The sequence below is a fragment of the Rousettus aegyptiacus genome, unplaced genomic scaffold (assembly GCF_014176215.1).
Source record: "Rousettus aegyptiacus isolate mRouAeg1 unplaced genomic scaffold, mRouAeg1.p scaffold_m13_p_3, whole genome shotgun sequence".
Taxonomy (NCBI): domain Eukaryota; kingdom Metazoa; phylum Chordata; class Mammalia; order Chiroptera; family Pteropodidae; genus Rousettus; species Rousettus aegyptiacus.
In genome coordinates, this window is record NW_023416306.1 from 139,091,433 (window position 1) to 139,107,966 (window position 16,534).

Sequence of the window (16,534 nt, forward strand, 5' to 3'; positions counted from 1 at the left end):
CTTGAGGACTCCACCACATCACGGGGCTGTTTCTCTAATCATTGCTAGCACAAGAGGGCACCTTGGAGAGCCAATAGGCAAGCGCAGGTGCCAACATAAGAATCCCACTGTTCGTCATGTGTATTTTTCACTTTCCCTCTGATTTTTCAGGTGCTCCTTCAGCTCATATCTCTACCCCATGCATGGTGTGTGGTGTTACCACTGGTCATTTGTCCTTGAGTTGTGCAGAGTCGTACTATGTTTAGAAGCCTTTATCACATGATGTGTCTAGGGTTCAGTTTGTAAAACAAATTCTTCCAAGGAACATTTGACCATTTAAGACCCACTAGAATTCTCTCCTTTTAGAGCATTTATTTAACCAGTACTTCTTGTATGTGTGTACTTAATTTCCGGACATTTCTCACATGAGCAAATTGCCTAAATATACTTGTGAGAAACCCTTTTATGGTAAATATTATTAAACTGAAAACAAGGGTATAATAAAATAGCAATTTAAGGGTAATTTACTAACAACTGGAGCCCTTAAACAATGACATACCATTGTGTAGTAATAATACCAGGCTTGGTATTTAAAAACATTCTTTGTCACTCCAAGAATCATTGGGACAGTTTCCTAATCCTCATGGTCTTTAATTATAACTCTTCTAAGATTTTTTTCTTACTACTACTATGTCACTGGTGTATAAATTATAAACCATTAATTTTTACCCTCATAAAACGTTCAGGAAACTCTTACATATCTGCTCTTTATCCAGAGAAATAATATTCAGAGAAATTAATAGAAGTGAGTTGGCATCGTTGAACCTAGCTGCTCTTAGACTTCCATTTTTCCAGATTGTCTACTGAATAGAAAGATATTGGGGTGGATAATAAAAGCAACTGCCTCACAGAATGATTGATTAATTGGAATTTTTGAGGATTTTCTTTTCCAGTAAAGAGAATCCATTGAATACACATCTCAGTAAAGGCTTCTTTCTCTCTGGAAGGTGGTATAGATGCCACAAAGAAGGCCAGTGGGCAGCAGGGCAGGAGAAAGCCAAGTCCCCACACATAGGCATCTCTTTGAAGGTGGAGATGCTCACTCTCATCAGTGCCCTGGGGATGCTCACCCTGAGAGACTGACTCAGTACTTACTAGAAAGCAGGGAGGTAGAGCCTGCAATGCTGACTTATTAATTTGTCAGGAGGAGCCATCATCAGAGGGACCAGATGTACTCAAAGTCCATATAATCAGCACAGGAAGGCCTCCACAGGAGGCTAAATCATAATCAGAAATTATTTATTAAGTAGCCCTGAAAAATTATCATCACAGAATGAAGAAATACCTTGTCTGTATGATCATCAGTTCATTCTCTCCCCGAAGGTACCTGGTGAACTAAATCATAGTCCAAAGGTGGTTTGGTGAGTGGGATAATCAATATGCAGGGAGGCTAAGTGAGGTGAATGTATGGTTAGCTTCACAAGTTCATCTCAGAGTGGGAAGGACTTAGCTCGAATGACTGAACTACACAAAGCCAAATGGCTAAAACTTCCTATTTCCTAGAGGGGCACTTGGATAAGTATATTAGTCATTTTTGACCACATTACAAATTACCCCAAACTTAGCAGCTTAAAGTAACAATAAGCATGTTAGCACACATGTTCTGTGAATCAGGGATATGAATGGTTCTGGCTCAAGCTGCCTTAAAATGTCTGGAACGCAAGCATCTGAAGGCTTAACTGGGACCAGGAGTTCCCTCACATGGCTAGCAAGTTGGTGCTGGCTGTTGGCAGGAGGCCTTAGTTCCTTACCACCAAGACTTTCCTTCCTGTGGGTTGCTTGAGTGTCCTCACAACATTCTAGCTGACTTCCCCCTGAGCGGGAGAGCAAAGCTACCTTATGCTACCTTCTATTTGCTAGAAGTGACTCACTAGGTCCAGCTGTCACTCAAAGGGAAGGGAATTAATTAAGCTCCACCTTTTGGAGAGGAGTTTCAAGAAAATTGTGGACATATTTTGAACCACAATAGGTATCACCTCCATTGTGTCTGTGACTCCTTTGTTTTCTACACTTCCATAGCTGATCAACTCTTCTGTTGATACAAATACTCTATTAATATTCTTATATTATTATATTTATAAATATACATATACTCATGATTATATATTATGTATAAAATTCTGTATTTCAAGTATTATATAATTACATATTATATATTATAACTATTAATGTATTTAGCTTATGTCCAAGCTCTTCTCTTATGATGATCATTATGTATCTATGCTAATTTGCATATTCCCATTCTGCCACCTCACTAGCCAGGGGACTTGGGTCAAGTTACTTGACCTCTGTGTCTTCTGCGTGTCCTCATTTGCAAAATAAGGCTGTAATAAGACCTACCTCGTAAGATTCTTGTGAGGATTAAATGAGCAATTATATGACAACACTTAGAAAAGTGCCAGGCACATAGAAAGCATTCAATACTGTTTAGCTGTCAGCATGGCAGCTGTAGCAGTAGCAGAGACAGTTGGATCCAATAGGTGTAGCTAGCCCTCAGAAGGCAATCTTATTATGTCCATGTTCCCAACGGCAGTAAACAAGAGTCATAGTTGTCTTCCTAGCCATGCGACAGCCCCACACCACCTAAGTCCTGTTCCAAGGGGAGAGAAAGAACTGTTTCAGGCCTGGAATGGACCAGGGCCAGTGGCCTCTTGTTTCTCAGGTTAATCCCTGGCAGAGAGAGCTTGCATGGAGTTAACATGTTTAGTTTGCACTCTGAGTCCTATTTACGTTTTGTTTTTGTTCCTGATTTTTTTTTAGGCTGACCTTTTGCGGAAGGGTACAATATCCAAACAGAGAAGTGACCTAGCAGAAAGCTAGGGAGTTCCTCAGCATCGTGAATTTTTATTTAAGGTTGTTCCCAAATTTTATTTTTAAATGTACATTTTTCCAGGGCGTGCACTAGCCACATCTGATCAGTGCTGGCATTGGACATAGATCCATCTTCCTCTTGAGGCCTTTTGCTTCTTGTCAGTGCCTCTTTAGCTCTTTGTGCTTAATGAATAGATCTTTCTTTGTCCCAAGTATGACATCCTGGTGTTTGCTGAAAATGTATTGATGAAAAAGTTAAAATTGGTGCTTTCTTCATCTCCTAGAGCTACTTTAAAGGGAAGGCTATACCTAGAGGAATGCATGAGGGTTATCTTGTGTCAGGTGGCAGTTAGCTAAATTTAGAGTCGGAGAGCATGGAGGGACCTGCCGAGGTCATCTGTGCCCTCCCACCCACCTTCCCCATCTGAATGTCTCTAGCCCTGTGCTAGCTAATTCAGTAGCCACCAGCCACACCTGGCTTCTGAGCACTTCAGATGTGGCTAGGCCACACTGAGATGTGCTGTCGGTGGCAAAATATGTTCTGGAATTCAAAGATTTAATACAAAGTAAAGAATGTAAAATATTTCATTAGTAACTTTATATCAATTACAAGTTAATATTTTGATACAGCGGATTAAATAAAATATATTGTTAAAATTAATTTCACCTTTTTTAACTTATTTTTAATACTAAAAAATTTTATTAAATTCCTTATGTGGAATCTTATAGTCCATATTATATTTCCATCTGACAATGCATCTGGAGACCATCTAGCTCTATTCTTCATGCCCCTAGGATAGATTATAGAGCCTTTTTTGGTGACTCCTCAATCTTGTCTTTCTGACACTTCATTTCTCCTCCATGTTCAATCTTAATCTCTCCTGCTTCAATCTGAAGACTTCTGCTTCAGATAGCTGAATGTTCATCTCCTTACGAGATCTCTACTTGAAAGGGGCCAAGCATCTCTTTGTATTGTTTAGTTGTAAGCCCAGCAACCCCATTTCCTTTTACCTTTAGACTTTCTACTTATTTTTCTACCTCTGATGATTTTAATGACTTTCCTTGGGTCATGTCTGGTCTCTGTTATTTTTAAAACTTGGTATCCCAAACCACCTAGCATCATTGTAATGTATACCTAACACAAAGACAAGTAAAAGGAATTATTTCCACTATCAAGTACCTGAAGGTATTACCTCATTTAATCCTACAACACAGGAGGGCAAATGCTGTTGGTAACACTCTTGACTGATGAAGGACCTGAGGCTCAGAGAGGTTAAGTAACTGACCAAGGTTCCACTGCAAATTAAGTGGCAAATCTGGGATTCATGCCCAGGTTTGGCTGACTCCAAAGCTCACATTTTTTCGTTGCATGCCTTGCCCGATACTTTTATTTGAATATACTTTTGTAGTCTTGAGAGACCTTGGAGTACACGGCTGATGGATTTGTAACTTATGGTCAGTGATGACTCCTGAGCTTGTCCTGATATGTTTGCCCCTTGCTAGAGTTGTGAAGATCTTCTGCTAAATTCTTTTCAACCTTGCAGATACTGTGTGAAAGTCAGCAGTACTGCCTGTCCTTGTAGGGTCATCAGAGTTGAGGTGTCAGGAATGACTTTTCTAGCAAGGAGCTTTTTTTCTGTGGCCCCAGGTCCTCAGATAATGATCAGTCTCTGGAACAGGCTGCTTTTCAAAGGCCAGACAAGTTGAATTGTATTATTAACCCATGTTTACCTAAAAGCAGCAAGTTTATGTTTTCATCAGAAGGGGCAGAAAGGGAATCCTTGCGAGTGTGTTAAAAACAGATCTTCATGTGGATGAACTTCGAAGACACTAGGCTGAGTGAAATAGACCAGTCACATCAAATTAAATACCATAGGATATCACTTATATGAGGTACCTAGAGTAGTCAAAAGCACAGAGACAGAAAGTAGAGAGGTGGTTGCCAGGGGCTGGGGGAGCAGGGAATGGGGAGTTAGTGTTTAATGAGTACAGAGTTTCAGTTTGGAAAGATGGAAAAGGTCTGGAGATGGATGGTGGCGATAGTTGCATATCATCGTGAATGTGCGTAATGCCACTGAACCATACACTTAAAAATGGTTAAATTGGTAAATCGTATGTTAACTATATTTTGCCACAATAAAAATAACTGAACAGGTCTTTTACATATAGAGAAAAATAGCTTGCTTACAGGTGTGATCAGAGGTTCTCCGGGAGCTTAGGTCCATTGCTCTTTCGAGCTTTGAGCTCACAGTCATTTTCTGAGTCAGCTTCTTGAGATCAAGGTGCAGGCCTTCTTGCCTGGGATAAGGGGAGTCCCTATTCTTTTCCTGACAGATTTCTCCATCTAAGAGGTTCTACCAACTTCACACAAATGCCTTTACCAGTGCTTAAACCACTTTTCCACAGATGTCTGGGCTTGGGGGGTGGGGCAGAGTGGGATGCAGCCTTATCCCTGAGGACTCCAGTTATATGGACCCTTGATTACACTCACTTTTCTATGGAGATTTTCTTATTCTTTATCCTCTTGTCTATCTGAAGGTATGGCTAGACTGTTCTAAGTGGGGGGGGGGGGGGAACAGGCCTATAATTCTATTTGGTGGTACCAAAGCAGTTGTAGCCTCTTTGGAGACCTGAATGAGAATTAGATTGAAACATCTAAGAACATTCCTTCTGTGTTTCACTGAAGTCGCTGCTCCCTGACAACCTGAGGCCAGTTATCCAATCCGATTCATGGGTCGTTTTGCAAAAATTTCACCCGGGCATATAGACTGGGATGCTAAGCCACAGGAATTCTTTATACAGCATGGTGTTTCTGTGTCATCATAGCTGTATTTGCTTATTTGCCCCGTATATTTTCCTTTTCAGGAATCATTAACCAATGGCAACAGGAATCCAAGGATAAAGTGATTTCCCTCCTGTTAACTCACCTGCCTTTGCTAAAGCCAGGAAACCTTGACGCAAAAGTAGAGTATATGAAACTGCTGCCCAAAATCCTGGCGCACTCTATTGAACACAACCAGCACATCGAGGAGAGCAGGCAGCTGCTGTCCTATGCTTTGATCCATCCGGCCACCTCATTGGAAGACCGCAGTGCTTTAGCCATGTGGCTGAATCACTTGGAGGACCGCACATCGACCAGCTTTGGTGGCCAGAACCGAAGCCGCTCAGACTCTGTGGATTATGGGCAGACGCACTACTACCACCAAAGACAGAACTCCGACGACAAGCTCAATGGGTGGCAGAGCTCTCGGGATTCTGGTATTTGCATCAACACTTCCAACTGGCAGGACAAAAGTCTGGGGTGTGAGAACGGCCATGTGCCCCTCTACTCCTCCTCATCCGTCCCTACCACAATCAATACGATTGGAACCAGCACAAGTACAAGTAAGTGCCCTGGAAGCCTTTCAGCGCAGTCTGGTTTGGCAATTTGCTGTGTGTGGCATGTCCCGCTGGGAATGTCTGCTCCCAGCACCCGTAACCCTGGGAGAGAAGGGCTGATTGGAATTGGCTGTGGGAAAGGGATCTTCGGACCCCATCTTTGTTGCTCTTTTGTATCTGGAAGGAGGAAAATGCTGGGCAGGTGAAATTATTGATGGTCCAAATTTGGGTGACAAATAGATCCCAAAATTTTAAAAACAAGAGAGAGAGAATGAGTGGTGAAAGAAGAAAACTGTTTCCACAAATAGAAACGCCTTTCATCCTCATGCCTTTCACCCCGGGGTCTTTGAATCTGCTGAGACACTGAGTTATGTGTGACTTTCTAAACCCGATTCTAACCCATGGTTAACCAGACAGCCTCATGGGCTTTGAGCATTTTCTCTTTTATTTTTCCTTTTTTTTTTTTCTTTTTACCTTTTTTTCTTTCCTTTTTTTTTAAAATTTCACCCTGGAATGTTCCCTCCCTTGCATTTCCTGGTTTTAGTCCCCAGTTATCGGGGGTACATTTCCTCCTGACCAGGGGGAGCAGGTTTTGCTAACTGAGAATGCTGCTCTGTGCTGTGGCCTAGTGTGAATGCTGTGGCCTTCTCTCGCTCAGTCTAACCCCTTAGGAGACACAGGTCAGGATCTGCTTTGCAGGAGGGAGAGCAAAGGATGGCCTTCTGCTCTTTTGACCACTAAAGCAAAGTTCCCTGCCCACAGCTGGAACTAGGGCCGGAGTCCTCCGTGGCTCCCCACGTAGGCTGAGCAAAGTGACCAAATGCTACTGGTGCTTCTATAAAGTATCAACATGAGGGAGTGGGCCGTCGTTGAACAGAATTCCTTGATTCTAGTTTGCACGTGTCTGTGAGTACAGTGTCAGTGCCGAAATAACTTTCTCGCGGGAAAGCTTTTGCGGTTAGACCTAATGTGCCTGTCAACATGCAGAAACCCCCAATTAAAAGATATGAGAGTATTAAGAATTGGCAGTGACGGCTTCTTGGCCTCTGTCTCCACTTGGATCTTTTGCCTAATGGGCCTTTTTAAATGGTTTTCTCAAATATAGAGGAGTGTTGAATTATAACTATGTTAATTGAAACAGTACCTTAGTGGAATAACCAAGGAAATACTTAAGATACTGCATTGATAATGCTACACCGTGGAATTTTAAGTTCTTTTTTCTATTTTTACATTAAGATATCAATAACTTGCACATGTTGAGGATCAGGTGATTATTGCCTCATTAATTTACTATGTAAGAGGTACTGGTGAGAATCAGTCTCTTTCACAGACTGGTAATCCAGGGAATGGTTTCACTAGCCTCTCTGTGATGGAGAATGGTGGCTGGGACTATTAAATCAGACAATGCAGGCTGGGATGACAGAGCTCTTGGCCCAAGTTTCCTGGGTCAACTATAGAATCTAGTAATTGTTACAAAACTCATTGATAGTTGAGAGAAATTCAAGCTCAGAGCCACCAGCTCCTCAAAACTTGGTCTTTTGTATTTAAGGGGTTGAGTTTTATGTCATTTGTTTTGAAATTAGTCTTGGGTCATCACGTTTTCTTCTCAACTGATTTATACATTTAAAGTCTGTCTTGACAAGATTAGCACATTTGAGATGGTTATCAGATTGTAGTCAACAGACTGGTATTTTTCACTGTGCCCACCCAGCCCCACAGAGGGGAGGGAATGCAGAGATGCCTGTCATGGCCTCCCAGACCTTTGGGTCCCTGTGTAGTGCTCAGTAGAAAAGAATTGGAAGGTTTAACTAGATAACTAGATTACATATCTCGAGAAGAAGAAAGGGGTTTCAGAGCAAAGAAGATTAAGAGCTCAGATCTCTCATACCAAAAGTTTCATTTAAATGCTTAGGCCATGTCAACACTTGTATTTCAATAATACTTCTTTAACAAAACATTAATGTCATTACTTGTCTCCTCTGCATTGTCTACAGAAATTAAGTCATGTTTGTCAAAACGGCAAACCTTTGAGTCCTTCATTCGCTCGCATCTCTATGAAATATATCCTGGAGGCAGCTTGACAAAGTGAAATGCAAGGACTTTGGTGTCAGCATGCTCTTAGGTCCAAATCTCAGTTTTACAATTTACTAACTGCGAGCTGGCGAAATGACTTAACCTCTCTGAGCAAAGTCCCCACTTGTAAAGTGGGAACATTCACAATACCTACCTTCAAGGGTTGTGGTGAGATTATGTATATAAATGCCCAGCCCTGGCCAGAGCTGGCAACAGTAAGCACTCAGTAAGCACTCAGTAAGTGGCTACTAAGTGAATAAATAAGAGAGACTAGGAAACACAATGAGGAGCAAAGTGCCAACACTGATACTTCATTTGCATCTTCCGATGGTCACCTGATGAAAGCACCTTTCCCCGAGCCCCCACCACACAGAGTGGACTAGGGGGCCTCGAAAATGCTGTAACTTTTGGCCATTTCACTGCAATAGAAAATGGGTTAAACAAGGCTTCAGGACGTCTTCTGCTGCAGTAAAGAGCTGCATTTCTTACTTCTTTCAAAATGGAAGAAATATCTGCACAAAATAACTTGATTATAAGTAAAGAACTAAGATCAGTTAGTGCTTCACATTTTCAGATTATCAGCCACATTAATGACAGTTAATGAAAAGAAACTAACTAGAAGACCACCCCCTTATACAGTTTTTTTAATTTGTTTTTAACCTTGGTTGATTCCACTAGTATTTTATTCCTTTGGTCATTGTGTTCCAGCAAAGTACATTAACATTATGGCCTCCTTCCTGTGTGAATTCTGAATCATTCGACCGCCCCACAAACACTTATTGCACATCTCCTGGATGCTTAGCACTGTGTGTGAGTCCATGGGAATATAAGGAAGCTTAAGGAAAGTACTTCCTCCTTCAGGGAGGCTATAATGTAAGTAGAAAGAGAAGACATCTTCATGAGCCTCACAATTAAAAGTTAAATCTTCCCTTTCTCCCAGGCTTATACACAGCAATTTTATATAACAATCCATGAGTTATATGAAAATGCAGTTAAAAAAAAAACTGTAAGAACTTCCACAAGGCAATATAAGATTGTTTCAGCTGAACGAGAGTCCATGATATAAACATTGTAAATGTAGGAAATGGAGAAATCCTTGTGAACCGGAGGGTCAAGAAAGCCTTTGCAGAGGAGATGCAAAGTCCTCACTTGGACATTTAGAGTGGAAGAGAGGGGAGGCTACCGAGGGTAGGAATGTGCATTGTGACCAAGGAATGGAGGTTATAGTGTGCTGGGAGGGTTGGAGGACAATGAGGAGGGGGGAGAGACTCACGAAGGAAAAGGGCGGTGAGGGAAGGCAATAAAAGCAGACCAAGGGAAGGGATAGGAAAGCCCTAAAGAGGCCAAGCATGGCCCATAAGTGTGGGAGTGACAAGAGCAATGTTGTAAGGGGTATTGGTCTACTGGCCAACCAGATAGATAGCAAGTGATGAGTGCAGAACCTGTGAGTTTCAAAATCTCAGTTTTGAGGTAATACAAGTATCATTAGGTTGGACCAAAGGCATAGATACTAGAAATGTTCCTAGGTGGAATCATTAGGATTAAGATTCAGCATTGATTTAGACATGTATTATTGATTCACTTATTTGTTCATTCATTCACTTAGAAAATGTCTATTAAGCACCAGTATATGCCTAGCCTGTTCAAGACACTCAGGACCTGTCAGTGGACAGAACAAAGTTCCTCTCCCTTGTGGAGCTTGCAGTCTAGTATCTATAAATTATACTATGTAAGTGAATTACATAATGTGCTAGAGATTGATAAGTGATGTGGTTATAAGAAAAAGAAGATGGTCAGAAAGATCGGACCTAGGTGGTGAGGTGGTTATAGTATTAAATAGGGTGGTTAGGGCAGACCTCATTGAGAAGGTGAAGAATGAGCAAAGATTTGAAGAAGGTATGGTTAGCCAAGTGGATGTCTGGGGGAAGAGTAGTCCAGGTAGGAAAAAAAGCTAGCACATGGATCCCAAGATAGAGGAATGCCAGCTTGTTTGGGGAAAAGCAAGAAAGCCAGTGGCTGCTGAAAGGGAGTGGGTAAGGTAGGCAGGGATGCAGGATGCAGAGGCAGTAGGAGGGACAGATCCTGCAGGGCAGCCGTAAGTCTTTACAAGGACTCTGACGGTTGCTCTCAATAAATCAGGAAGCCGTTGGAGGATTTTTGGCAGATGAATGACATGATTAGACTTACATTTTAAAGGGATCACTTTGGCTGCTGTATTAGGAATAAATTGTACCAGGACAAGAACAGAAACACAAAGGCCAGTTAAGAAGAGACTATTGCAGTAATCCAGGCAAGATACCGATAACACAGACCAGGATGGCCATGGTGGGTAGGAGTCGGGGGAGTATGCTCTAAGTCTAGGTATGTTTTGAAAATATGGCCAACAGGATGTCCTGACAGTAAATGACAGGCATGAGGGAGAGATTTCGAGAATGACAGCAGGGTTTTTTGCTTATACAACTGGAAGGATGATGTTGCCACCAACTGAGATTGGGAAAGTCCCTACTTATTGAGTAGGTTCCAGGGTAAGAGTGGGAGTTCAGAGTCATCCATGGTGAGTTCACCCTTCTGTTAGACAATCAGAGATGTCTGGTAGGCAGTTCGATATATGAGTATGTAATTCGGGAGAGAGGACTGATCCGAGATAGACATTTGGGAGTTATGGATGGTACTTAAAGCTATGTAACTAATCGAGATTACCAAGGTAGAGATGTAGATAGAGAAGACAAAGGACCAACCCTGGGCACTTCAACATGAAGGCAGAAAAAAGACAAAAGAGCAGCAAATGATACTAAAGAGAAACCATTGAAGCTGGAGGAAAAACCAAGTGTGCGCGTGTTGCAAGGCAAATGAAAAAAAGTTTCAAGGAGGAAAAAGTGATCATGAGTAAAATTCTACTGGTTGGTCAAATTAGATGAAGACCAAGAATCAGTCACTGGATTTATCAAGAAGGGATATTAGAGATAAACTGGGTGTTCTTCACACACGATAGGTATTTAAGGGATGAAGAAAGTTAAGTTAGTGATTCCAAAGACGTAAGAGGCAAGACAGGGAGAGAGGCTATAAGCTTGATTTTGGGTGTATATTGACTTTGAGAACATGTTGGAACACTGAGATGGGAAAAAATGACATTTGGGAGGCATTACAAATATAGATGGTGAAACTATGCAGTTTTGAAGGAAAGGATTAGGATGAGGATAAAAGTGGGGAGCAAAAATTAAGCCTTAATGTAACCAGAATCAACTTGTTTTCATCCATTCAGATAGAAGTTAAATCAAGTGAGCTCTTATAGGACCTTTAAGCTGGGCCTTTTTTTCCATGAGATAAGAGAAGAATGGGTTGGGATAGGTTGAGAAGGCTATTAAGCAACATGTTGAATAGCGTCAAGGTGCTTCAAGGAGAGGGAAGAATGTATTTTCCACACCTCACTCTCCTTATAAGGCTACTCAGGAGTCTGATGACTGAGAGCAAGAATGTGCAGATTCTTCATTATAAGCCTATGAGACCAGAAAGGACCAAAGTACTGACTGTAACGAACCGTACACAAGTCTTGGTCAACTTCGTTTCAGCCATAATAAGCAATTCCAAACATAAAGGGCAGGAACCTGGCTTAGCATCTCTAGGTTTGCTACAGAAAAAGTAAACCATTCAAGAAAAGAACAAGTCTCTCCTAGTTTTCCTAAGGGCCCACAGCAATCCCTTGTGTGGAGGTCATTGCTACCTCCCTTGCCCCAAGACTGCCTTTCTAACCATTTTCTACTCTTCACTGACAGACTCAGACCTGGAAGAAAACTTTGTGCTGCAGTTATAAGTGAAAGGAACTTATTTCTGTTCAAATCATTGCAAATATTGATTTTTCTTAGCATTCCTACATTTGGATTTGAAAACATGCTGACCTTTGCTAGCCGAGGATGAGGCAAGAACTCAGAAACTTTGGGTAACAAAAATTGTTCCAAAATCCTCCATTTGAACTGTTCCCTTCTACAGTCTTGTAGTACAGCATGGAACCTTAGTATTTCTTCTATTAATCTCGGTGGATTTTTCTGATGATAAAACAATACATTTTTAAAAATCGGTATTGTAGACCATAAAAAGTAACTCAGCAAGGATCGCATGCAAGTACATAGTGTTTATTACATGCTGTCTACTGTTCAAAACTCTTCACATAAACATTAACTCATTTAATCCTCATAACTCCATGATGTTCTTGTTATAGTTTTCCCCATTTGACAGATGAGCAAACTGAGGCATAGGAAGGTTCAATAACTTGACAGATTAACACGAGTGGATGAACTGGGGTTTGAACCGAGGCAATCAGGCTCTAGAGCCTGCCTCCAAATTCAAAGTTATGTGCCTCTCCCTCCTAACCCATCCTCGGCTACTTAGTGGCTAGTAGACCTTTGCTTTTTTCTGACCCTGAATTTGCTCCCACAAAGACCAGCCTCCCTATAGCACCAGTGGTCTTCACAGCACACAGATCTAAGACCCTGCCCAATTGCTGCCTCTGTGTGACTTCCTGAAAAAAAGGAGCCTTTCCTGTGCTCGTTTTGATCCATATACTTAGATGTCAACCCTTTGCATTCTATGTCACAGTTTTTGATCAACATTTGGCCTCCTCTTCCTGATTACAAACTCCCTAAGGAGAGGGGTTGTGTATCCTTCTTACCCACCTTCTTGCCCTCTTAGAATACCATGTGGCTCAAAAAGTCACAGAAATTTCGAAGATGAAAAATTCCTGGCATGCACTCAGCGGCCACTCTCCTGTGGCAGAGCATCTCTGTTAGATAGATAATGGCTATCTCTTGCTAAGCCCAGATGTGGCCTCCAGATCTTCCTCAACATGCCCCTCAAGGGGCATGTGAGCTAAAGCCTGCCTGTCCATTCCGCCGTAACTGTTTGCTGAACCGTAGGGACTAAATAAATTCCTGGGCTCACTAAGCAGATGTTCATGAAGTTAATAAATTTCCAAAATAAATGAGAAAAATGTCCTTGAGAAGTCACTAAATATTTGATGATAATATTGGTCATTTATCCTTCTCTTAGTGACATTTATTGTTACTCTTGGTATTTTTGTGACTTATTTTACTAATTCGGTCGCAGTACTAACAGACTTTTAATAATATCCTGTGATCCTGATTGTGGAGGTAGTTATATGAATTTATATATGTGATAAAATGCCACAGAGTTATACAAAAATTCATACCAAAAAAAAAAAATGAACGTGTACAAAAACTGCTGAGATCTGAGTAAGATCTACCATTTTATTTAATTGTGTTCTGCGAAGGTTGCTTTTTGGTTTTGACAATACCCTATAGTCATGTGAAATGTCACCTTCGGGGAAGCTGTGAAATGGGTACATGACACCTCTCTATGTATAGTATTTTTGCAATTTCTTACAAATCTGTAATTATTTCAAACTTAAAAGTTAAAAAAACAAAAATTAATGGGGCACTCAGTGCTTGGAGATTTCTTGGGCTTTGATCTTTATTTCTTGACCTTTCTGTGGGGTGAAGGGTCTGTCCAAATATACAAAGAATGGTGCTCGGCTCCAGGAAGCCAACACCTGAAACAACACTACTTCAGCAGCCAAGGTGAGGCGTGAGGGCCACGTGGGTCTCAGGGTAAGCGGTTCTTTTGGGATCTCCTGATCTGCAACTGGAAAAAACTCTTCAGGTCCATCAATCGTCCCCTTAGGCAGCCAGGGCCAGCCCTTTCAGACATAACTGTTTGGTTCAAGAAGTCCTTCCTTTTCCGTCTGCCTTTCACATTTTCTTACAAGACCACCAGCCACTTTAAGCTCATTCCAGTTGGCCTGTAAATACCCATCAGAACACAGATATTCAAGGGAAGGAGAGAGACCATGGAGCTTTCGTCAAGCCTGGTAAGAAAAGAGGTCTTTTCGAGTGGCCTCTTGGAAATTGAAAAGGAAGGGCACAGTCTGGGGACTCTGGTTCTGTCCTACGGGCTGCAGGTCATCCCATCCTAATTAGGCCTTTAGAGCCACTGCTGTCATTTGGAGTTGCTTTCTGATTTTCATGGAATTATTTTGTCTTTTACGAACAGACTTCCTCAGTGGAAAATTTCTTCCTACCAAAAATCTAGCCAACCTGGCATGTAACAGAAAAATTCCATTATTTTCTTAACCCCTCATTTGCTCTTCAAAGAGATAACTCTAGTTGCTTGCTTCCTTTGAGAAGCATTATAACAGCTGGCATGTTATATTTTTAGCTTCAGCTTGCTTCCCCTTTGGGGGAAACTTTTTTTAAGCATGGCACTGGCCTTCCTGATACTACATTGTAAAGATGGCTTAGCAGTGTCTCGGAGGACCTGATATTGCCACTGCGTAATCCTTCTCCCATTTCCAAAAGTCCAACAGTTTTACAGGACTGTGCTTTTCATCACCATGCCTAGTGTTTGTTTTCTGGGGCTTGGAGAAGAACAGTCAGAAAAACACTGTAGTAAGCAAGAAGTCTGCTGGTTTATTGTGAGTTGGAGACCCTACTGCTTGGGAAAAGTCAAAGACCTGCGTGGGCTACATGAGTCTTGGATCACGAGGCTGTGCCACCCATCCTCTATCCGGAAGGGTTTTTTTAGACTCTAATGAGAGTGAAGATTATTAAACACTAGATGAGTTACAAAGGAAGGCAGTAGTGTTTCCGGCTCTCCACTGTACTTCAAAAAGAGGGTAGCTTCTGGTTGAAATAAATGGCGTAAATTGCACTAGACTGGAAGAGGGAAGGAACAAGAAGGAGACAAACAGGATGTGAGCCGTGTAATCTTATAATTTCTATTATTCCACAGGGTTTAGAGTCACAGTCTTAACAGTGGCTGCTCCACAATCAATTGGATATGGAATAATTTAATCTTGCATTTACTTATGTTTTTCTTTTCTCACTTTTAAGATTTTCAGGGACAAACTCAGGTTACACTGAGGAAAGATGTATTATGTATATAGCTTATATAAATCTTTGATATCTTTAGTATCAAGCAAGGTAAACACTAAGTTTCATAGTTTCAGATGAGAGTAAATCTTAGTGGGTATATTTTCTAGCTCTTAAACACTGTATCGGGGGAGGTAGATGGTAGAAAAAATTTAAATCATTTCTTCAATTAAAAATAAATATAAGAAAATCATAAATAAAAACAAAATAATTAATAAAACACAAAAGATAAAATAAAACCACTATGTATCATTCCTTCCATTCTCATACCCTCACCTCAGTCTTCCACATTTTATTAGGTAAAATATAGTACTGGGAAATCTCAAGTATAAGTCAAGTACAAGAAGGGTATAGAGATGGGGAAGCGAGGTAGGCAGGGGGTTTCAAAACCTGGAAAATGCTGTAAAAGATTTTTGTGGATTGGAGAAAGGCTAAAATTCCTGACATACTGTAGGGTAATCATTCTTTGTCAAAAATCTGGACCATAGACATGTTCCGTGGCTGGAGTTTGAGAGTAGAGACAATGAGAACACAGGATTTGCTTTAGAGGTTTGTTTCACAGCCAGTCTTGTTGTGATCCATCCTTTTGGAAAAGCCCAGCAAAACTCATATGGAACTAAAATATTTATAACAGGTTATTTCATACTTTAGTTTTTTCCTTTGCGCAGTAAGGCATTGCAATGCATAAGGAATTATAAGGCTTAAGTGGCATTTTAGATATTGAAGTTTGAGGTATAAATGACGAGATAGTCTTGATCAAGATCAAGAACATAGCTTTGAAGTCAGATGACTTGGTTTTAAATTCCAGCTCCACCAATAACTAGGTGCATGACCATGGACGAATTACTTGATCTCTAAACCTCCTTTCTTCATCTATAAAATGAGAATTAATTTCAGTAGAAGACCTCTTAATTGACTTGATCAGTGTGGGTAGTTGATGTGTTAATTGCAATAGCTATCTAAAGCAGGGGATTATAAAAGAGGCATAAGATCTTAAACATACTGTTTTAACTTTAAGCTTAAATACAGAAATTCCTGCGCCATCATTTGTATGGAGTGATGGCCCTTTCTTTGATGATAGGGCTCCTGACTGAGGCTATTTTTTGTCTTTCCTGCATAAGTCGCACTCTTGATGCATTATTGTCTGTGATTTCTTTAAAATGGAGCAGGAATTTGAAGACATTTGCAAAACAATCAGAGTACAGAATCTTTCTAAATTTTTTTTTTATAATTTAGCTTATAGTTTTCTCACACTGAATTCAACAGATTTTTAAGCAAAATAATGAATATTT

General features: G+C 40.9%; 1 protein-coding gene across 3 annotated transcripts in view; it reads left to right on the plus strand.

Annotated features, from left to right (window-relative positions):
* Positions 1-16,534, plus strand: part of SAMD4A (sterile alpha motif domain containing 4A) — a 203,810-nt gene that overhangs the window by 113,495 nt on the left and 73,781 nt on the right. For all 3 annotated transcript variants that reach the window (XM_016132802.2, XM_016132806.2, XM_016132805.2), the window contains one exon: positions 5,716-6,234. In XM_016132802.2, the coding sequence (XP_015988288.1) occupies positions 5,716-6,234 (519 nt within the window). The remainder of the gene's footprint in view (positions 1-5,715; positions 6,235-16,534) is intronic.